General features: G+C 36.5%; 1 protein-coding gene and 1 non-coding gene across 4 annotated transcripts in view; both read left to right on the top strand.

Annotated features, from left to right (window-relative positions):
- Positions 1–23,214, top strand: part of LOC131430963 (elongation of very long chain fatty acids protein 7-like) — an 86,917-nt gene that overhangs the window by 33,947 nt on the left and 29,756 nt on the right. Inside the window, exons 2-7 of one of the 3 annotated variants that reach the window (XM_058596311.1) lie at positions 7,814–8,076; positions 8,513–8,658; positions 8,714–8,993; positions 9,055–9,216; positions 9,510–9,627; positions 14,395–14,474. In XM_058596311.1, the coding sequence (XP_058452294.1) occupies positions 7,846–8,076; positions 8,513–8,658; positions 8,714–8,993; positions 9,055–9,216; positions 9,510–9,627; positions 14,395–14,459 (1,002 nt within the window). In that variant the 5' untranslated portion in view covers positions 7,814–7,845 and the 3' untranslated portion in view covers positions 14,460–14,474. Of the gene's footprint in view, positions 1–7,813; positions 8,077–8,512; positions 8,659–8,713; positions 8,994–9,054; positions 9,217–9,509; positions 9,628–9,685; positions 10,111–14,394; positions 14,475–23,214 lie in introns of those variants that run through there. The other 2 variants (XM_058596302.1, XM_058596293.1) reach the window with 2 other exon arrangements.
- Positions 2,697–2,803, top strand: LOC131426704 (U6 spliceosomal RNA). The gene has a single exon (XR_009229139.1). It is a non-coding gene; the product is annotated as a U6 spliceosomal RNA (small nuclear RNA).

Here is a 23,214-nt window from a genome sequence, read left to right as displayed (position 1 = left end):
TCTAGCTCAGAACTCCTTCTACTGTAGCAAAAGCGCACGACTGATGTGGCCAGTTTTTTTTCTCGAAACCACGATCTACCATCGGAGTACCCCCCAGCAGTTGGTGTTGCAGCACGCCGTTGGTGGACTTTGTATCGTTATCACTTTCTTCTTCGATCGGCTTTCTTAGATTGGTGGGGCAAGTTGGGTTCACCGAGTCCCCATTGACGGTACGGTATTTCCTTGTTGGGCCTGCTTTTGCACAACCAGAAAGTAGTGCCGAATAGTCAGCAATAGCCAACCAATTCTGTCCAGATGTGAAATCACACACCCTGGGAGGTGATACGTGATACGGGCGCGAACTTCACAATCTCATCTTGAGTTTTTCGACGATCGGTCGTATTCAACGATCGGACGGTGTCAACCGAAGGCAAAGTAGGTCACCCGCAGCATCTTGACACATCATGCATTCTATTCATGTCTGTTTTGTTTTGTCTTCCACTACTGATTCGCATCTGTTTTCAACATATGACGAGAGAATGCTAGTTTGCAATAGCGCTTAGTCATGCCCCCACATTTTATGTACTGTATTTGTATTTGCAAAAAAAAATGCACCAATGACGACGAATAGTACGTGATGATAGACTAGAATCAAAGAACAAAGGTTCGTCTCTTCGAGCATCGATGTCTTTCGCATGAGTTATACGAATGTGAATGGTCAAAGAGTTAAATGGTTCATGCCAAGAGTGCGCGAGAATTAATCACTGGTCCTGTTGTTTGACTTGACATGAGGTCATCGCAAAACAAAACAAAAAACCGCCGCTAACTCCCATTATGTCACATCATATTATAAACCATACATACTTCGGATGAATCTCCGTCGCACGCAGTCAGTAATACCCCGTGCTTGCTTACATTGGTATTCGAGTTTTACGCTACGTTTCTGTTCGTACTCAACATCGTCTTATCGGCAGGTATATGCACCGATCGGCTCGAAGCACTTTCGCGCTCACTTTGCAATTTCGGATCTCGGGAGGGGCTTCTCAACGTAACGGCGCAGTTGCTACTTCGGTAAAACCAAGCGTCCAGGAAGTTGTTGAGTAACTCCAATCAACTAAAGGAGTCTTGTTTGGAAGCGTTGTTGTTCCTGCAAAAAAAACTGATAATAAACTATATTTTGTAATCCGGTTATGAAATTCGGTAGACTACTTCTAAGAAAAGAAAAAAATCAATTTTGTGTCACCTCCATTCGTGTACAAAAGGAACGTCCCATGCCTATGCTAACCCCAGGCAAAAATGTATTATTCAACAAACAAACAAAAACCTGTTCTCGATCCACCTAGTGGTTCGATAATGCCTCTCTCTTGCCATTAAAACATGTATTTCATCGAGCTAAATTTTTAAACCTATGAGATCTGGTATTATTTCGAAAAAAGAATTCTGAAAAAGACTTGACATTTTGAGATTTCTGAAATCGTCGGTTTTTTATACCGTGTTCATTCTCGACTCAAGTTATTACTAGCCAAATTATACTTGCTGTTGTTTGAATTTTATGTAGGTTTAGCTGTTTGTTCTGTTTAGCTGTACTTCTGGCACCTTCTTTATATCAAAATGCATTTGCTGTTTTGAAGGAAAAAAAATTCAATTTCCTTTTCTGTCGGACGAATACAACATCGACTTTATTTATTTGGATTTCCGAAGAAACGCGAGAAATATCCGGTTTTCTTGTTTTGTCTCATAAATACATGAAACGAAGAGATCTGGTGTTATTCCGAAATTTTTGTCAACTCTGACACCGGATCTGAACGTTTCATGCATGTCTAAAACATTTGGACACAACAGCTCTTCAATTTTGCGGTTTTTTTATACGCGGATTTCCGAAGTTACGCGAGTTTTTTACGCGGTAGGTAGTGAAAATGATTTTTAATTTACATCAAAGATGACCGATCACCTTGATAGATCGAAACGCCTAACCGTCCAATGCAAATTGAACTTCTTGCTCTTGTACAAAAGAATGCTAATTGGAAAAGGGCTTGTTATCCAAGAACCTCTTCCGAGTAACATTTTCTGTTAATTCCATCTTTCCAACTCGATACTTTTCTCATGCAATAATAATGCACCTGGACCAGACAGAAAAAAAATTCACTGATGATCTTTAATGATTTGTTTTAGTCCTGTTAAGACGTAGATCCATCTTGAGCTAGATTGGTGCGAATGCAACTATGACAAAAACAGCAAAAATGTTACCGCAGAAACGTGACTCGAACCCGTAGCTAGCGCTTAACCGGGGAAAATGTTGTGTCAATTAAACAACCCTGCATATGAAAACACATGAAGAAATAACCCAATTGACTAGATGCACCAAGCATGCTTCACTTTACTTGGTCGCCACGACATTCAATTATAGTCCTCTATCTCTGTGGAAACTCATCCAACAGAAAACAAACACACACCGCGTCACAAGTCTTATTTCTCATTTTCTGCTTTGTCGTCGGACACTGATTTGATATTTGTTTTTATACAACAGCGTTCTCATCTACTTCGACGATCTCAGCTGATGTGTGGTAGCAACAGTGACGAAAAAGCAACAGTGATTTCGAACACAATATATTGGAGGACAAAACAAACCTCCGATTGACTTTTAATGATTTGTCAAAAACAGATAACGAATTTCTTTAAGCGGTAGTTTCTAAATATTTACCACGTCAAAAAGCTATGTCCTAGCTTCGGCTGGACATAAACTAAAATTGGAACGATACAGAGAATATTAGCATGGCCCCTGCGCAAGGATGACACGCAAAATCGTGAAGCGTTCCACATTTTTTACATCATGTATTATTAGTATTATTTTTATTATGAGAAGAGCGTAACTTACACTGCGACATTAACTGTTATATTATATCATAGCATATTGTTTCATATATTATCGTCTTACACTATTTTATGTTATTATGGTATTATACTGCATTGCATCATAGCATATTATATTATATAATTATATTATATTTTATGATATTATATTATATTGTATTCTACTATATTATGTTATATTGTATTATGTTGTATTATATTATATTATATTATATTATATTATATTATATTATATTATATTATATTATAGGGTTTATTATGAGTAGTACTACGTACCTCTGCGCAAAATGTAAATTTGTTTTCCTTATAAGTTATCATTATCATTATCAGTTATATTAAAGTAATCTTTTAACTAACTATCAAGGTCGTCACAAGGTTAGCTTGGTCCTCACTGGTTCCTGTTTCATGCCTACACGTGTGTCTGTGGTGACAATTGGTCGATGGAATGCGTTGAGGGCAGAATGAGAGCATGAGAAATGACATATAAATTCAAGTAATATAATATCATAGCATATCGCAACATATCATTTTATTCATTCTATTATTTATTATATAATTCATTGTACTATATTAGATTCGTTTTTTATTATTATTTTCATTATTATATTTACTGTTATTATTATTAATTTGTCATCAATAATAATAGCATATATTATTTTTATAGATGTGGATATTATTATTGTTATTAGAAGAGAAATATTCTACTTCCTGCAGTATTGCGAAGATAGAAGAGCATAACTGACACTCTACACTAAATGTTATTTTATATATTGTTTTATGATATATTATATTATATTGTATGACATTGTATTATATTATATTAAATTAAAATATATTATATTATATTATGTTATATTGTATTATTTTGTAATCTATTATATCTTTTCATGTTATATTAATTTCATTACACTATGTTTCATTGTATTTTTCAATATAAAACATTTTGCACGGGGTCGTAAAGGGTAGGGAGCATCAGGGCATCGGACGAATTGACGACTGGACGAGGGATTGTGGATAGCCAGCCCAAGTCACTTGAAGGAAACTTGTTTCCTTCTGAAGGTTTGAAATGAGTCTGACGCGCCCTTCTCAAACAAACCATCAGGCGGGTTCAAGCATGTATAGCGAAATGCTTCATCCATGCACTGGATATTATGGTTGGAAGAGCATCTTTTATTCCCGCGGAATACGAGTAAGTAACTCTACTTATATATCCGCCCAACCCTTTTTGTTCGCTTTTCGGTAACAGCTATAGTAAGAAAGTGAATGGATGAGTCATATCGGGGCTACTGTAAGTCTACCCGCATCCACTGGCAAGTCCTTGAACTGATGGTGGCTTCACTTCACATCACATCACATCACATCACATTTACCACGTCAAAAAGCTATTGTGCAAAATTTGATTAAAATCTCAGAAGCCGTCAGGTGCTAAAAGTTTTAGTTTTTTTTAAATTTGAAAAGTCGTCATAGAAAATGGAACGGTTTTTTTTCTAATGGCGAATGTCATTTTGAAAACAATTGTCTGAAAATAAAATCTCACTAAGAACGGGTATGACCACTTTTGTTGTTTAAAACCAAAAGATGGCTTTTTTGGTCATTTGTCATTAAAATATTTATTTCTCGTTAACGGCTTACGTTTCGAAAGTTTATTTCTTCATCCTCAGGGTTTACACACCGAATTCTTATTTTGATGTTCGGTAATTTTTTTTACAGTTTTGATCTGTAAAAGGAACTTTTAGCAGAAAAAATCGTTAAATAATTTTATTTTACCGACATCAGTAAAATATGCACGAGTTGTCAGTAATTCCATGATAATTTTGCTGAAAATTTGTTTTTTGTTTTACTGACGTATGTTGTAAACATTGAAATGTCATCACGTCTAAGTCATTCCGTAAAAAAATCACCGATTCTCAGTGGTCAATGAATAAACACCGAAAAAATATGTAAAAAGTGCTGAGCTTCAGTAATTTTCACTGAACGCTTTCCTGTCAAATCCGCCATTTTAAAGTTCAAATAATACTAACAGTGGTAAAAATTAGTGCTTTTTTTCGGAAAAGTGCAGACTGCAGCTAAAATGGACAATATTTTGGACTTACTTGCGGATGAAGAAGTAAAGAAGCTGTTCAGTAAGTATATTTATAATATTTTCAAAGTTTTCTCATTTTTAGCAAAGTACGAAAATGTCTGACGAGTGTATCACTTGCTTTTTTTGTCGTAAACCTGTTCCGGGATACGTGGAAGGGCTCGTACGGCACATTACGTGGCACATAAAACGTAACCATTTTTTACCGGATGCCTCATTTTATGATTGTACTTTCCCTCGCTGTCGAATGCGTTATCAGCATATGGGATCCTTGAAAAGACATATAAAAGAAACACATCCTCTCGTTGGCAAAAAATCAAAAAAGTCAACTAGTATTACTAGCATTGATATTAATCAGTTGGATAATAGTGTGCGAGATTTTAATCCAATCATTGAAAGCAAAAATGAGCTTGCCTCCCGTACTTTAGTTGAAATTAAGAAGATCATTGCCATAAGTGTTTGTCGAATGACGGCAAATGTTGAAATACCCCACAACAAAGTACAAGAGTCTGTACTGATCTGCGAAAATATTGTCAATCTTGTCACAAGCTATCTTGAAGAACAAACTATGTCGTTTTTAAAAAGATGCAAAATTGATACTTATTCAGAATCTACAGTCGAATTTCTGAATGAATTTAAAATGCCTGACTTATTTGAAAATGTTCGTTCGTATAAGAGACAACAGTTATTCCTAAAATCGTTGGCTATAAATGTTCCTCAACCATCTGCTAAGTGCGTAGGAAGTCGAGATGTTATTCGTTGTGTTGACGGTGTCAATAAAATTGTTCGCGTCAACGAGACATTCATGTATATGCCCATAATCCAAACATTGAAACTTTTATTTAGAAATCCGGTAACCAGATCTCTTCTATCAAAAGAGGCTAGTTTTAACCAATCCACACCATGTGTTAGAGAATACAGTTCATCGTGCACGGGCCGGTCTTACGAACAGAACGAATATTTCAAAAAATATCCGCATTCCATACGACTATCTTTGTATCAAGACGACGTAGAAATTGGAAATGCGCTTAGTTCAAGGGCAGGAAAGAACAAAATTTCAAACTTTTGCATAAAAATTCAAAATTTTCCTCCGCAATGGAACTCATCTCCAAAAACTATTTTCCCGACTATTTATGCTCTGTCAAGTCAAGTTAAAAAATATGGTTACAGCAAAATATTACAACCATTGATTACGGATCTTAAAATGCTTGAAAAGGGAGTAAAAATATATTACGGAGCAGAAGAATTCGAGTTGCGAGCATCAGTTACTGTGTTTTGTGGAGATACATTAGCAGCACATGACGTGTTCGGTCTTCTTGGTCCTGGAGCAAAATATTTCTGTAGAATCTGCACGATTCCTCGTCAAGTATTTCAAGAAAATCCATTTGCGGAATTCCCTTATCGAACAGTGGAATGGTACAATGAAAAATTACAAGCCGTTAGACATGGTGATATAAAACCATCAGATTGCGGACTAAAAACTACTGGGTGTATCCTAAACGATCTAGAAAACTTCCATATTACACAAAATCATGCCTTGGATACAATGCATGATTTGGCTGAAGGAGTAATTCCTCTTACTATTCAATTAACTTTGAGTTATTTGTACAAACAAAAAGATTTACAGTTTACTAAAGAAACTATCAATAATCGCATCGCATACTTTCATTACGGATACGCTGATCGTAAAAATCGGCCTTCACCAAATATTTCAGATGACATGCTTTCTACTGCTCATAAACACAAATTAAGACAAACTGCCTCTCAAAATTTTTTACTACTGCGAGCATTCCCGTTTTTATTTGGAGATATGATACCTAAAGACTGCAAACACATAATTATGATAGGTCACCTTATAAATATTACCCGTATATTATTATCGCCAGTTGTATCCGAAAACATGCTGATTTGGCTTAATGAACATATCCGTTTATTCCAAAATATTTTCTTTTCAATGTTTGATAAACGCATAAACAAATTGCATCATATGAATCACTACGAGGAATGCATTCGCCAGTGCGGTAGCATGAAACAATTTAATTGTCTGCTTTTTGAACAAAAAAATAAACCATTAAAAAAACAAGCAGGCACGTGTCGTAATTATAAAAACATTTGCAAAAGCTTAGCAGAACGACAAAGTTTTCGGACAGTGTTGGACATTCTTGATAATCCTCTTAAAAACAACATTGTTTATAAATCTGGACCGATTATGACCAAGGACAAAACACTTTCAGGTTCTCATTTAGGAGAAAATGCACAACTGATTTACACACCTTCTTCAATAATGCTAAACGGTGTGGAGTTTCGCAAGAACTTAGTGGTTGCATTAAAGAGTCACAGAAATGAGCCGTTCCCAACGTATGGTGTAATCAAAGAACTTGTTAATTCGAACGATGGTCATTTCTTCCTGTTAAGATTATGCGACACGATTTTATACGACGATTTTTTCCAATCATATGAAGTCCACGTAACTACGGCAGATACATTAGTTAATATAAACGCAGTTTTTCAACATACTACCTTTGCAATTTGGAAACCTTTTGGACAATCTAATAAATACATATCACGGCGCTACTACAACAGAGATTATTGAAATCATAATTGTCGCAACATATAATTGAAAACTTTATTAGATATTCGTAGAAATTCAATGTTTACCCATAACAATTTCAAAAAATATTTTAATGTGACATATCGATTTGACATAATTTGCAGCGCAGGAATTCCTAGAATACGATTATGTTAGATTACTCAGTTACAGGTAAAATACCTAATGTTTTATATAAAAAGGTCTTATCCACAACGTCACGACATGACTTGTTATTTTATTTCTTGGGTGTTAAATAAAAGGTGCATCTTATTAAAACATATTTTTCGTTATAGTTGATGAAGGAATCACTGATTTCGATACGTTCATGGAATTGAATGAGGCAGATTTTGTCCGGCTACGTTTAAAAACAAAAATTATTAAAAGTATTCAGCGCATTCAAAAGGAATTAAAAAGTAATTCGATAGTAGAGGAGTTGGAGATAAATAAACAAATATCCGATTTTGAAGAAAAAGAACAAACCGGAAATACTGAAAGTGACGGAGACAATGGAACAAATTCGATTGACGAACCATATAGAGACATTTTTTTAGAAGAGGTGAGTTAGTTTTAAAAATGAAATTAATGATTTAATACGTGTGCACTTAATATTTCACGAGGATTACTCTGTTGCATTAATAAATCGATCTAAATCTTAATCAGTACATGTGCATAGAATACAGGCAATTGTGTAGGAGCTACACGTTTTGAGTAAAGAAACAAATTGTTTTATTGGATAATATTTTTAGAGTATGTAGCGTGTTGAAATTATTTTCATTCACGATGTAGAATGTACTGGTGACTACCTATGTCTATTTTGATTGTGCTTGTAATTTTCTCACAATGTTAAATATGATTCAGTGTCTCACTTCCGAAAAAAAACAACCACAATAACACATAGACAAATGTGATTGCCTGATTATCAGTACATCGTGATCTTCACAGTCAATCCATTACATACAACCGATAATGTATAATCCGCATTCTGGTTGCAGGAAATTAATATCGACAAAATATTCAAGCGAACTCGAGCAGGCAAAGATATTATAGAGATTTTAAAAGAAGGTGCGAAGCCTTCAGACGGCTGTTTGAAGTCCATAAACAACATTCTTTGCGAATTTCTAAAATCAACATATGGCCTGTAAGTACTCACAAAATATATATTAGTATATTAGTAATGGCTTTCATTGACATAGGCGTCCATCTTCATACCACAAGAATATGTTGGCAATGTCCCTGGTGAAATCGTATCCTGTATTAGCATCTTCTAATGATTCTGTCCCACAAGCACTGTGGTTTCATCCCCATGCAAGAGGACTAAATAAACATTCAGGCAGGCTGCATTATCATATGGAGTACCTGGTACGTAAATCTAATGAACGACTCATCCATCGGAAGAAAAAAGTATCTACTTCAGAAAACGTTGACTTAACATGTATGATAAATACAGCATCCGAAGATCAAATAGAGCAAATGGTTAGTATACATATTGTTTTAAAATTTGAAATATAGTTTTTACATAGTATGACAATTTTAGAGAAGCGAATTAAAATTCATCTGTCCAGAACCAGCAACAAAAGAACGAGTTGAGGAACTTTGGATGGCTACGTTCCAAGATCGGCAGAATATACGTAAGACCGATAACCTGTTATCTTATTTAAAAGACTATCCGGCTGCATCAGCATTTAATGGGAAGTTGGTAATATACTTCGTACCGATTAACTAAATAACGTTGAGCCTGTACCACAGACAAACACTAATATTAAGGACTATGCGTGTGTTTGTTCATGAATAGTTTACAATAACAATCGCGGTATTTTATTGAAATATGAGAAATGTTTTTATTGAAATATGAGAAATGTTCAACGTTGGTGTTCAGAGTATAAGGTGCTGGTCTCACCAACTAGTATGAATTTTCTGTCAATTTGTCTGTGGTAGTTTTAATCGTTTATGTGGCTGTAATAATTTGTAAATGGATTTTCTCCGTTTCAGATCACCACAGAGTTCGGTCTTCTTAATCCAGGATGTTTAAATTTTGGGGAAAAGTTTCAGTCTGTTCAGTGCCAAATTGTCACAGAATTTAATGAATGTTTCCGACACATCACTAACGGTAAATAAATTGTATCGAAAAACGTATATTCAAATTAATATGAATATTTTCTATACAGATTTCTTGAGGGCTCTAGCTATAATTCGGATGAAAAATCCGAGTCGCGGAGCAAAACGATTGCGTGTATCCGGCGCTGCCAACGATAATCCTCTCCAGGGCATCTTAGAATGGTGTCAGGTAATATAATACAGTATAGAATTTCATCGAAAATTTTTATACATCACAGGATGACATCCTTCCGCAATCATATGACGTACCCACATTGCACATTAAAGGAGACATGTTTGCGGACATCTCTGAAGCATTTATAATCTGGAGAAACTGGAACCTGAAAATAAGTGGCGACTATCAATATTTATTCAAGATACTGGTTGAGTGCTACAATGTGGCGAAAGTCGACTGTCGTCCTTCGGATAAAAATTTTTTTATATTTATATATTCGCTCATGGGCATTGCTGCCTTAACAACGACGGGAGAAAATTTTATGCGTAGTCTTAAATAATGCATTCAAAAATCATTAAACTTATCATATCACCGAATAAACCTGTATATTATTTTTCGCTGATCCTTTTTAATTTCTTAGTATTTGGAATACTACAGATTAAGTAATATAGAAGAATTTAGAAAATTCAATTTTTACGTTTTGTTTTGCAAATTTTACCGAACTTCGGTATTAGGTGATGAATAAGTCAGTAGATTTTGACAGTTCGTTGTGGCGATCCAGTTTACCAATCACTCAGTAAATTTAAATTTTACTGAACTGTTTACTGACTGTTCAGCTGTTTGAAAGTCAGTAAAATTTTTACCGACACCCGTAAAAAAAGTATAGTGTGTACATACCTTAATTAGTCACAAATTATTTTCACAAGTTGAAAATGTACAAAAATTTACTCACTACTACAAATATCTCATTTAAAAAATATTTCAAAGTCCGAGAGAGTGATTTTTTTCAGAGTTCCGTAGTGGATGCAAAAATAAAACCTAATTTAATCCACTTGATGGTATAAAAGTGTCCTTCTCACATTAATAATTATCTCCTATATATTACAGTAGCATTCATCAGAATACAACAAATTCGAAGAATGTTTTCTAACAGTTTAAAAGACTTAATTTTCATATTACTACTACTATTGAATACTACGTTTAAACTTATGTTAGTGAAAATTGATTCAATCATGTATGAGTAAATGAAGTGACTCTATATCAAAGATTTTGACAACTCTTTCCGGTACTTCTAGAACCGAAAACTGGAAATTTCATTATATAATTTGGTTCATTCAACTATCTAACATGAACTACAAACTGAAACAGCTTTAAGTACAATTTAAAAGAATTTCTAAATTTTCTGCACCTTCGATTCATATGACGGGTTGAAATAGTTACATTACGGAAAATTTGTAATTTTTGAACTGGAACTTGCACTTGCATAAATTTCAGCAAATTTTTCATGGAACTATCAGTACTTTCATTCGAATCAGTATTTTTATTCGATGTGTGTGTGTGTTTAACTTGTCCTAAGTCCCACTGTTTGGCAGCGGTTTACAGAAAAAAGATGTTGCCACGTGTTTTGTTTATACATGCAAAAAATTTTAGTCCAGGACTCAGGGAGGTTTTGACTCAATCGAATTCCGATGACATATTTCGTATACAGAGCAGTTCGTGTTCCGAGATGGTTGCATCAAATGGATTCAAAAACATTACAGAGACTTTCGATCCCTGGCATCGATTGGCAAGCAATCGTCACGTATTTAGTTTATGTTCTTCAGTTTTATATGAATAATTAACATTTTCTAATCTTTCCAATACTCGAGTTTGCATTTAATGTTTCAATTAGACCCTTGGAACATTGCACACTTCTGAATACTTTCTCTTATAGACGCTCCTGCATAAAACACTAATAATAAGAATAGAATTATTATTTAACACAAAAAGTTATTATTACGTCAAATTATATAAGGATGATATGCAAAACGCTAATTTATGAATTGCAAGGAATGCTGCAAACGGTTTTCATGAAAACAAGTTGACAATTAAGGGTTTAAATACACTTCAGCAATAGGACGTCCAGGCGAAATATTTGACCTATTTGAAAAATTTTCAATAATTTTTTCGTTTCAAATGAATTTTTACATACAAACCAATTCGCACCCTCTCATTCTGCTACTTATTTTCCGAGAAAAATAAGTAACATTATTTCCATTTTTAATCACCCTGTAATTTCAGAGCTGGAAATTGGATTCGAGAAATGAGAATGACATCATTTTAAAATTTTCGGTGCTTATAACCCCGGATTCAAATGAAATTCAGGAACTTTATGTGTGACCATAGGGCCTTTCATTTGAATGTGAGTTTGTGAAATTTGGTTCAACCATCTCTGAGAAAATTGAATGCCATTATTCTTCCTTTTTGGTGCATATCACCCTATAATTCCGGAATCGGAAGTCGGATCCAAATGAAATTCCTGAACTTTGTGTGTTCGTTCGAATTAATTTTTTTTTAATCGGTTCAGACATCTCCGAGCAAATCGGGAGGCAATATTTGTCACACACAGATTTGCTAAGTTCGTCGAGCAGAATCGAATGGTACATGACATTCGGCCCTCCGGGCCTCGGTTAGAAAGCCGGTTTTCACAGTGATTACATAGCCTTTCTATACGAAAAAGGCACAAATGGAATTACACAAAATTCGATGTTTTACCCTTTTCAATACATCTGGCATAAAAAAGTTGGGTTTGCAATATTTCATGTATTTAAATCACTATATGGTGGTAGTTCAAATTTGAAAATGCACAAAATTTGACAGTCGGGTGGCACTTCATGCCAATGTTCGATTATGCTTGAAATTTTCATAGGGACCTTCTTTGATATGTTAAAGCTTTCTCTGGTACTTTAAACAATTAGAGATGATCACTTCATTTGCACCTCTTTGTACACTCTCGAATGAAACAATAAGAACTGAATGATTTCGTCGTGTTTCTTTGCTAAGGTCAGCAAAGTTGAATTTATTTCTGTTTGAACCAGGAGCTTTATTATTGCATGACAAAAGTACCGAGTTAAGAGAAATTACATAATTGAAAAATGTTAAACGGAAATATTACTTAAAAAAGCTTTTCGGATAACAAACCTCGCTAGTTGGTAGTAACCATCGATTTTTCCCATGGTCGATGCCGGCTGAGTTGATCACCGTCGTCTCGCCATGAAAAACACAGCTTAATACGTGTTTCTGCCAGGTTAGTTCTTTTTTTCACTGAAATGATTCTTTTGGCGAAATTGCTTTCGGTCCAACGGTTTTTTATAAATTTCAAGATTTTTTCAAAGTTCTTTGATTTCACGAATCTGAATATTATGTTTTCATATTTCTAGTTGTTGATATTCTTAGTGTTTTTTTTTTTGTGACATTGACTGAACTCTCGGAAATCCTGTTAATACTAATCGCAACAATGATTAATTGGTAACCTTGAGCTGAAAAAAAGAAATACCTCACACAACTTTCCCAAAACCTTATCACTCATACGCATAAACATCCGCAACCGGCTGACGAAACGGACCTCACCGAGCCGAGACCTGTTTCCTCTCCGGTTCGATTCCGCCGGTGATCATGACCCATAAATGAATGCGTCATCGTCGGTCGCGACGCAACGCGAAAGAAGAAAAAAAACGGTGGATTCGTTCCGCATGATGATTTACTAGAGCCATATTTTGAGTATGACCCAACACAAGCCCCATCCGACACCTGCTGGCTCGCCGTACCTCCGGCATCTCATCAGCACCGGTGTGCGTTTCAAATTAAACGGCCATGACCGTCAATACCCGACGATCGGCATGTTTCGGAAGAAAACCCTTCCAATTCTTCGGCCACAGCTCATTTGAGGGTCACACCTCATACGGTGCGCATTGAAGCCTATGACCTTCGCTGATGATGATGGCGTTTTCCCTGCTGCCTGGTCTGCGGCGGCCACAAACACGTCTAGACCCGTATTTGGGGACAAACCGAAAAAGTTGCAAAGCGGTGAAGAAACCGATCACGAATTATGTTCAGCCGTCTTAGGATTACTCAGTAACGCACGCAGTAACAAAGGCACAGCGCCAGGTAGACGAACAGAGAAAGAGAGAGAGGGGGGGGGGAGAGGGAGTAAAATAGAAAAAAGAAAGACCACGAATTACGTGCCACGCCATCTCACCTACGATCACAGGTATTACGATGTGGAGCGATGCGGAAACGCAATCGTCGTCAACCGCACGGCACTCGGGGACCGGGACCGAGGCCAATCGAAGAAGTCAATAGGACCGACCGGGGAAGCGACCGATCACCGTTCGTAGTTTGCTTGTCCCGTCTTGACCATCAGCCGGGGACCTGGTCTGGTGGCCATCGAGTGTCTGTGTCTGGTCTGGTTTTAGTCTCGATTGTTGCGGGGTTTAGTGTTGTGCATTGTGTGTGATCGATTGATTTGACTGAAGGTGGTGCTGTCTTGACAAAAGGTGCCCGTAACTACCTGTGCCGCATTGGTGTGTTGCTGTTCCAAGCGCTTGCTTCGATCGGGTAATAATTTTTCCCCCGGTGTTGTTACGCCAGTTCTAGGGTTTCGATTCGATTGGGGTAATAGCAATCGGTGTTATGTCAGTTTGCATACGCGGACGAAGAATTTTTTTTACCGAGCGCGTTGGTTAACACCGCGCAGCTGTCACTTTTGATTATTTTTTTTCCTTCTCGCTAAACATGATTGCTTAGTTAATTCTAATTGTTTTAATTTCTATCGTTCGTTTACAGGCCACGCACACACTCAACAATGGCGTTCATATTTACAGAGATGTACGACTGGTATAGAGACCTAATGGACAATAAAAGTGGTAAGTCGAATGTTTGTTGAATTATTTTCTTATACATTTTAATAGATAATAGTTCGATCGAAATCAAAATTGATCTGTAACGTATAGTGAGTTTGAATTGATAAGGCTAAATTTGTCCTCAGACAGTGTTTATTAATGAAGTGCTTAGACACACGAAAAACGAGTTCCCAGTATTTGGGAAGTCTTTGAATTCATGTACTCAAACTGAGTTTTTTTTTTGGGTTAGGTTCCCCTCTTGTTCAGTTTTAAAATATTGTCAGCTGCTTTTCCAAGAATGCGCAGTTCTCAGAAAAATCGGCATTTTTTTAACTCTGTCATCAAGATCCGTTCAGATAATTTCAATGAAATACGAATATATATGTGTCGAGATGGCTACCTTGAGGAACACCAGCGTGTTCAAAGAAGGGCGCGGTAACAAAATTTCCACTGTCATGTCACAATTTGTTAGATACAAACCAAGCCTATCCGCAAGTTTGTTCGAGCATAAACTAATATAATCTCGTTAATTTATAAACAGCATGAAGTCATGTTTATAGAAATTCGTCTTTTTTTCATCCTGTTCTTCCGGAACCGGAAGTCGGATCCGCACAAAAGTCAACAGCAGTCTATGAGACGGAAAATCCTTCCATCTGAGTCAAGTTTGTGAAAATCTACTCAGCCGTCTCATGAAATAAATAGAGTTCCGTTTTGGAGTTTTTTACCATTTTCTCGGTACTTCTATAACCGGGATCCGGTATAGCGGAAATCGGTTCGTTTGGGCAGCAACTAGCATAACATAAATTGAATCAATTTTGATTTTACTTTAGAAGAGTTTTTCCGTTTTTTTTTGCATTATCGCATTGAATGGCGGATTGCAATTTCAAACACATTTTACCCTATATTTCTAGAACCGGAAGCTTGATGTGTATAAAATTCTACATCAGTTTGTGAAAATTGGTCCAGACGTTTTTTTCAAGAAACTGGAATGATCTCCGGTTTGAAATTCACGATCATTTTTTACGGTACTTTCGGAACCGGAAACAAAGATCCGGCATACCAAAAATCAATGTATTTGGTCATCAACTAACCAGATCTGCCCAATTGAAGAATTAGATGAAAGTATTTGGTTCGATTTTTTCGTGTGATGTACAAAACATACGCTGTTGAAAATTCCCGAGCTGAGGTTCACTAGTGGATTGATAGTAACAGATCGGCTGAAAAGTTCGTATCATTTCTATGAGAGGGCGCCACTAGAATTAAATCCATACCATTTTCAGTTAGTACCAACCTTCAAAAGATACGTGTATGAATTTGACAGCTGTCTGATTATTAGTTTCTGAGATATTGCATTTTGAGTGAAGCTACTTTTGTTATTGTGAAAAAAAAGGAAAAAAAGGAATTTCGTGTGTTGATGAAACACTACTTTTTGATGAAAAAAAGTGCCGCCGATACCTAAAAATGGCTTGATGAGTGTTATCCAGACTCTGCACCGGGCAAAGCAACAATTCGTAAGTGGTTTGCAAAATTTCGTACTGGTCATATGAGCACCGAAGACGATGAACGCAGTGGACGTTCAAAAGAGACTGTTACCGATGAAAACGTGAAAAAATCCACAAAATGATTTTCAATGACCGTAAAGTGAAGTTGATCAAGATAGCTGACACCCTAAAGATATCAAAGGAACGTGTTGGACATATTATTCACGAATATTTGGATATGAGAAAGCTTTGTGCAAAATGGGTGCCGCGTGAGCTCACAATCGATCAAAAACAACAACGAATTGATGATTCTGAGCAGTGTTTGGAGCTGTTATATCGAAATAAAACCGATTTTTTTCGTCGATATATAACAATGGACGAAACATGGCTCCATCACTTCACTCCGGAGTCCAATCGACAGTCAGCTGAGTGGACTGCACGCGATAAACCGAACCCAAAGCGTGGAAACACTCAACAATCGGCCGGCAAGTTTATGGCGTCTGTATTTTGGGATTCGCATGGTATAATTTTCATCGACTACCTTGAAAAGGGAAAACCATCAAAAGTGACTATTATATAGCGTTATTAGAGCGTTTGAAGTACGAAATTTCAAAAAAAAGGCCTCATTTGAAGAAGAAAAAAGTTTTGTTTCATCAAGACAATGCACCGTGTCACAAGTCGATGAAAACCATGCTGAAATTGAACGAATTGGGCTTCGAATTGCTCCCTCATCCACCGTATTCTCCAGATTTGGCCCCCAGTGACTTTTTCCTGTTCTCAGACCTCAAGAGAATGCTCGCTGGTAAAAAATTTAGAAGCAATGAAGAGGTAATCGCTGAAACTGAGGCCTATTTTGAGGCAAAGGACAAATCGTACTACAAAAATGGTATCAAAAAGTTGGAAGATCGCTATAATCGCTGTATCGCCTCTGATGGCAATTATGTTGAATAATAAAAACGAATTTTGGCAAAAAAATGTGTGATTCTATTAAACGATACGAACTTTTCAGCCGAACTGTTACCTATTATCTTTCTCCGGACAGGACCAGCCTAGATGCCCTGTGGAATCCGCCGGGAAAAAAAAACTTAAAATCCACTGGGTTCCAGCTTCCATGTCGTAAAAGGCGACAATTTCAGGAGTTTCTTTCACCCTTCAGTTATCAGATTTTTTTCAACGTTTCACATCTGATTACTCTATTTTACTAAATTGCCTCTTCACTGAACAAACGAAAAAATGATTTCTTATCTATTATAAATTTATTGATAGAAATCAACTATCGCCGAGATCCGTTAATATTACGATGTTAATAACAGAGATAGCATAGATCGAGAATAGATAGCCTAGCTTAGTTTAGTTGACCGCCCGTGAGTTTCCCGTGATTGATCAGAAACCAGTTGAAATTGCATATGGAACCAAATGCATGATACTTGGGGAGTCGTAGATCATGCTCAACGTGCAACTTAAACTGATTTAGAACACGCCCATGCAGGTCAATATGGGAAGGGAAGGATTGTTGCTACTAGTGACCGAGGAATTCTCTGCATCACCACAGTCACAGGAAAGGAGTGGTGTTAGTGGGACGAGGAAATGATCAGAATTTATCTTGGTAGATAATATGATCTACTTATTTCTTATAATATTTTCATGTGTTCATTGCTCTGGGTAGTCGGCTACCGAGAATACGTTGCATTTTTTTCGCGTTTTGTATTATTATGTGCTTCCTAATAAAATACGAATTTTTTTCCGAAATTTTTAAAACTCCGGACAGCCGGCTGTCAGGAGGTTCACTATCAGTTCATATTTCTGATCTGAATCTGATAACGCCGACATTGGTATGCAGGCGCTTCAATCGGTTGTTGTCGTTTAATTTTGGGGGCGAATTCGCAGATTTCGTCACTTGAGCATTTTTCAGTTTCGCGAATCAGCAATATTAAAAAAATAACACTTCACTTTTCAACACACACTTGTCACAGCTTCACTATCACTCAAAATAACTGTTTCGATCAATCACTTCACTATAAGTTGTTTGATACACATTGTAATTAGACTTTTTCTGGGGCAACACTTAGGCACCGCATCGTACTTTCAGTGATGCCAAGTCTCTCCTCTGATAACATAGATCGTGAATAAATAGTAGGAAAATACTTGTTCGTTTGATAAACCATAATTTGTTCTCGGTAGCCGGCTGCCCAGATCAATTAATATAACCAATTAACCATTTTTCGCGGTGAATAATCTAGTGGAAATTGTTCGGTGATTTAAAAAGATTTGAATTAATTTATAGAATATGTCACTACAATCAATTAATTATTTTGTCTAAATCCTATTAACTCTTTTATTTTGTTGCAAGAAATTTCATTTAGAAAAAAATCGGGAAGTTTTTATTCGTTACGCGATAGTATTTAAATTTTTTTTTCATTTTCCACAAATATGAACTGTAAATCAAGACTTCCCGGGATTTCAGTATCGGATATTGTTGAAACGATCACTCGGGAAGTCTGTGAGTTTTGGGGTGCATCCGAGTATCTTGAAACCGCGTGCTAATAATACCATTACTGAAATTTATACTAATAAATATCCTTCTCCCATTACACTTGTGGAGTAGTATATACGGCCTCTAGTAACAACACGTGTTGGACTAACATCCCTTTTTAGTCCTTAGCAGGGCTTGTAATATGAATCCTCAAACGAACGAAGCAACAAAAAAAACATCCGCTGTTGAAACTTTGCTTGACATGACTGAATGAAAGACCTATATTAGAGAGAAACTGGATGCGTGAGAGTATATGCTACTGAGCAGACCAGTTCTCTTGCTTGGTATATTGGCTGTGCTATCGGTCTCAGTTAACACATGCACTGAGCAATCCATGGCAATACAATGAATTGAAGGGTTCGCTCTCATTAGTACTGTACGTTGTGCTACAAGACGCGAAGCAAGGTCATACAGGCAATGTTTGCGGTGTTTTTCATTGTAGGTTTACAGAAATCATTTTTGAACATAATGTTTGCACTCCAGACCAAATTGGATCACTTTTCAATAATAATTCAAACATTATATAGCATAAATTTTGTATTTGAGCCCATCTTCAAAACGATCAATTTGTTTCTTGGGAGTTAACACTGTATATATATATATATATATCCTACAAACACTAAAAGCAATGTTCTTTAAATTAATGTTCATCGGAACTAGAAGTTATGAATCTAGTTTTCCCATAGGCATCGTCAATATGAGAACCATTAATCAAACGCTAACCTTATGAAGCATAGTCATCAGTTTGCGCACATATTCATGGACTAACGAACGAACGAAGTAGCTCTCCTTGCTTGCGTTGCGCTGTGAATTTTACCCGACATACGAATGTGTGTGAATAGCACAGAGGGTGAAACTCTTTTGTTAATATTCAGTGCTTCAATTTGCAAACCCTGGTCCTTAGTCGATAAGAGATGGTCATAATCGATACTTTAAGAAGACCATACATATTTTCTGCAAAACTTAGATGTGGTCTTAAGCGTATTTATGGAGGGGGAGGCTGTGGTGAGTGCCCTTAGAAAGAGAGGGTTTAATGTGAAATTGATAGAATTTTTCACTAAAACCGATGTCTGAGTACAGATATTATTTGCACTACAAATTTTGGGGTTTTTGAGATGGTGTAAAATGAGGTTGTCAACGAAGAGAAGAGGCAAAGGTCAAATTGTTTATATGATCGAACATAACGCCGAAACAACTAAATAGATTGCCACCTAACATGGCACAAGTAATTCATACTGTTCATTGGTTGCTATAAGGATATTTTGAAGGGGAGGGGGTGTAGTAGAAAGTGTTTAGCTAACATGGGAAGTTTGTACCCCCAAAACATGGTTTTTGGACGCTTCAACAGCTTCGTCAGGAATATTGAATCGCACTCCACGCAGTTTAGTCTTCAGGAAAGGGAACAAATAAAAGTCGTTAGGTGCCAAGTTAGGACTATACGGCGGGTGGCCCATCAATTCGATGTTTTGGGTGCTCAAATATTTCGGTTATTTTAGTCGATGTGTGAGAGCTGTGATGAAGAATGATTTTGCGTGTTGCCTTTTTTTCCCTTACTAGCTGAATGACCCGGCGTTGCTCGGAAATGTTTCGGGAAGAAAAGGCCGAACAAAATTCCCGAAGTTGTCCTACTTAGTGTAATACTCTGAGCAGTTTTATGTTGCTATTCAATCAATTTTACCTTACACTTCCCATGTTTGGGACACTTGCTGCACTCCCTCTCTCTTGAAATAACCTTTTAATTTTCATTGACATAAAAGTAGTATCTGTATTTGTCAAGATGCATCGTTTCTCGTAGAATAAATTTTATATTGAACTCCCCTTTCATTAGTGAACTTACTACAGCTGTCCTCCATGATAACCCTTATGACCACCTCTTAGTAGTGTACGAAGTATCTGTGCTCTTCAAAAAGTATCGATTAATTCATTAAAATTAACAATATCAGTACTACTTAATTCAAATTAACGATAGCAATACTATCTAGCACAATCTGGACATTCTTGCCCCTCTCTTATTTTATAAATAAATCAAGATGAAAATTGATTTTCAAGATCCTCTTCTCCTAGTCTGAATCCGCCCCCTATCTTGTTTGACGACGAATAAGAAAATGTTACAATAAACCTTTATCATGAATATCTAAGCTTGTCGTGACCACCTCTGAATAGTAAAAAGTACCTGTGCCAAGTTTTGCGATAATTTACTGAGTTGTTATGGAACTTTGCTCACCCCATCCCCTCCCCTCCCCCCCCCCCCCCTTCACACTCTCCCCACCTTAAAAAATCCAACCTAGTTAAGTGTGGTGAGTTTGAGTTGTTTTGGAGTAACGTTCGATTATATTAACAATTTGAACTTTGCTCCTCCCTTGGATGAGACCCTTACTTTATCCACCCGCTCCCACTGTCTTCTTAAAAATGTTCTTAGGATCATCTGAAGCGCAAATAATATCTGTACTCAGCAAGAAGTTTCGTTTTATGGAAAATTCTATAAACTTGAAATTAAACTTCCTTTTTTAGAGGCACTCATTATATCTCCCTTCCACAAATATCCTTAAAATCATATTTGAGTTTTTTTAAAAGTTATGTATGGTTTTAAAAAGTATCAATTCTTTTTAAATAAGACAAATTTCGACATGGCCTATTCCAATTAAGAACGCTTGCTACACACGCTCTCCCCTGAGAATGTCCTAATGATCATCTCTGAAGAGCAAGAAGTACCTTTGCCAAGTTTGATTGCAATACGTTCAGTAGTTTTGGAGTTATGCCGTTAAAAACTTTACACCCCCCTTTTTAAAGGTACATCCAACACCCATATAATCATACCTACGGAATGCAAAATGTTTCTATGGTTTTCAAAAAGTATCGATTCTCGTCAAATTAGACACATTTTTTCATGACCCCCCCCCCCCCCCCCCTGTTAAGGACCCCCACAAAAATACCCTTATGACCATCTCTTAGGAGCAATAAGTATCTTTACCAAGTTTGATAGCAACCCGTTAATTAGTTCCGGAGTTATTACATTACAAACATTACACGCCCCCCCCCTTTTTAAAGGCACTTGCTACATCCATCACCCATACAATCATATCTTATGTATGCAAACTGTTTCTATGGTCTAAAAAAAGTATCGATTCTCGCCAATTAGACAAATTTTTTCATGACCCCCCCTGTTAATCACACTTACTATGCTCCCTCCCTCATTAAAACACCCTAATGACCTTCTCAGAAGAGTAAGAAGTATCTGTGCCAAGTTTGGTGGCAATCCGTTCAATAGTTTCGGAATTGTGCCGTTTCAAATATTACACCTCACTTTTTAAAGCCACTTGCTACATCCACCCCCCTTAAAGTCATATCTAATGTATGGAAAATGTTTCTATGGTCTTCAAAACGTATTGATTCTCGTCAAGTTATATGAATTTTTTCATGACCCCCTCCTGTTAATTACACTTGCTACGCTCCCTTCCCCATAAACTGCTCCCTAAACTATCTCTGAAATGCGAGTAGTACCTGTGCCAAGTTTGGTGGCAATCCGTTCAGTAGTTCCGAAGTTATGGCGTTACAAACATACAAACTTACATCCATATATATATATATATATATATATATATATATATATATATATATATATATATATATATATATATATATATATATATATATATATATATATATATATATATATATATATATATATATATATATATATAGATTTCACGAAAAGCTTCTTGCAAAAAAATGGTGGTACACCAATTATGTCAAATTATGTGGGATCCAGTGGCGTCTCGTGACAAAATTCACGGGTTGTGCACTGCTTATATGGTATGATATCAGAACCGTTTCGACGTTGCAACTGAGACAGCAATTTGTTTTCAACTGCCATAAGCATAAGCCACTGAAGCCTCTCCTGAATGTGTGCATAAAAGTTCTCATAGAGTCAATTCGACCAGTTGTGCAGTGCACAAGGTGGACATGAGGACGAGACGCCACTGCACTATGGTCCGAAACGGGAAATTAGCGTGACAAAAAAAAGTTACCAGGGTGGTCCTTATTTAGATTGAAATCTGAAATCTAACTTTCTTAATTGAATTTTTTTACTACTAAATATTTATGCAAAGTAACATATAAACTTTTCACACTAATGCCCAAGGCTGCCTCCATTCACGGCACGTCACATGGCGATCTTCCATAATCAGATTTTTCACAGCATCATTTTTTTTCTCTGGCAAAACAACTGATTATGGACGACCTTCGTTGAATTCATCAGCAAGCGAATTACGACGACACGATTGAATTCGTTATACCAGATTTTTTTCAGTCGCATAGGATGGTGCTACACTGCCAAAAGTCGAACTAAGTTCATTGAAGCTGGAAGTCAAATTGTTTGTATATAGCAGCATAGTTCCATAACAGCTCAGTAAACACTCTGATTGTGGCGAAGTCGAACAAACTGCACTTGATCTTGCTGGTGACAAAATCCGATTTCGAGGGTAGATTAACTGGATCAAAGGAAAAAAAACACTTATTGATTTCCAAATGTATTACTTCAATGTGTCTTCTTGTCACAAAATCACAAAAGTTTATAGTTCTATTCGAAGAGCCATGTTTTGCGATTCGATTGTAGTGAAAGTGATTGAAATCTCAACAGCACTCGATTCGATGCAGTAACGTTGAATATGGTGAAGATCCAGGAGCTATTTGTTTTTTTTTATTGTACGAGGTTTTACATGGAACGCTGAAGGGCATTTTTTGAAAGTTG

The sequence above is a fragment of the Malaya genurostris genome, chromosome 1, assembly GCF_030247185.1.
Source record: "Malaya genurostris strain Urasoe2022 chromosome 1, Malgen_1.1, whole genome shotgun sequence".
NCBI lineage: Eukaryota > Metazoa > Arthropoda > Insecta > Diptera > Culicidae > Malaya > Malaya genurostris.
Note: the sequence above shows the minus strand (reverse complement) of the source record. Positions and strands in the feature narration are given on the sequence as shown.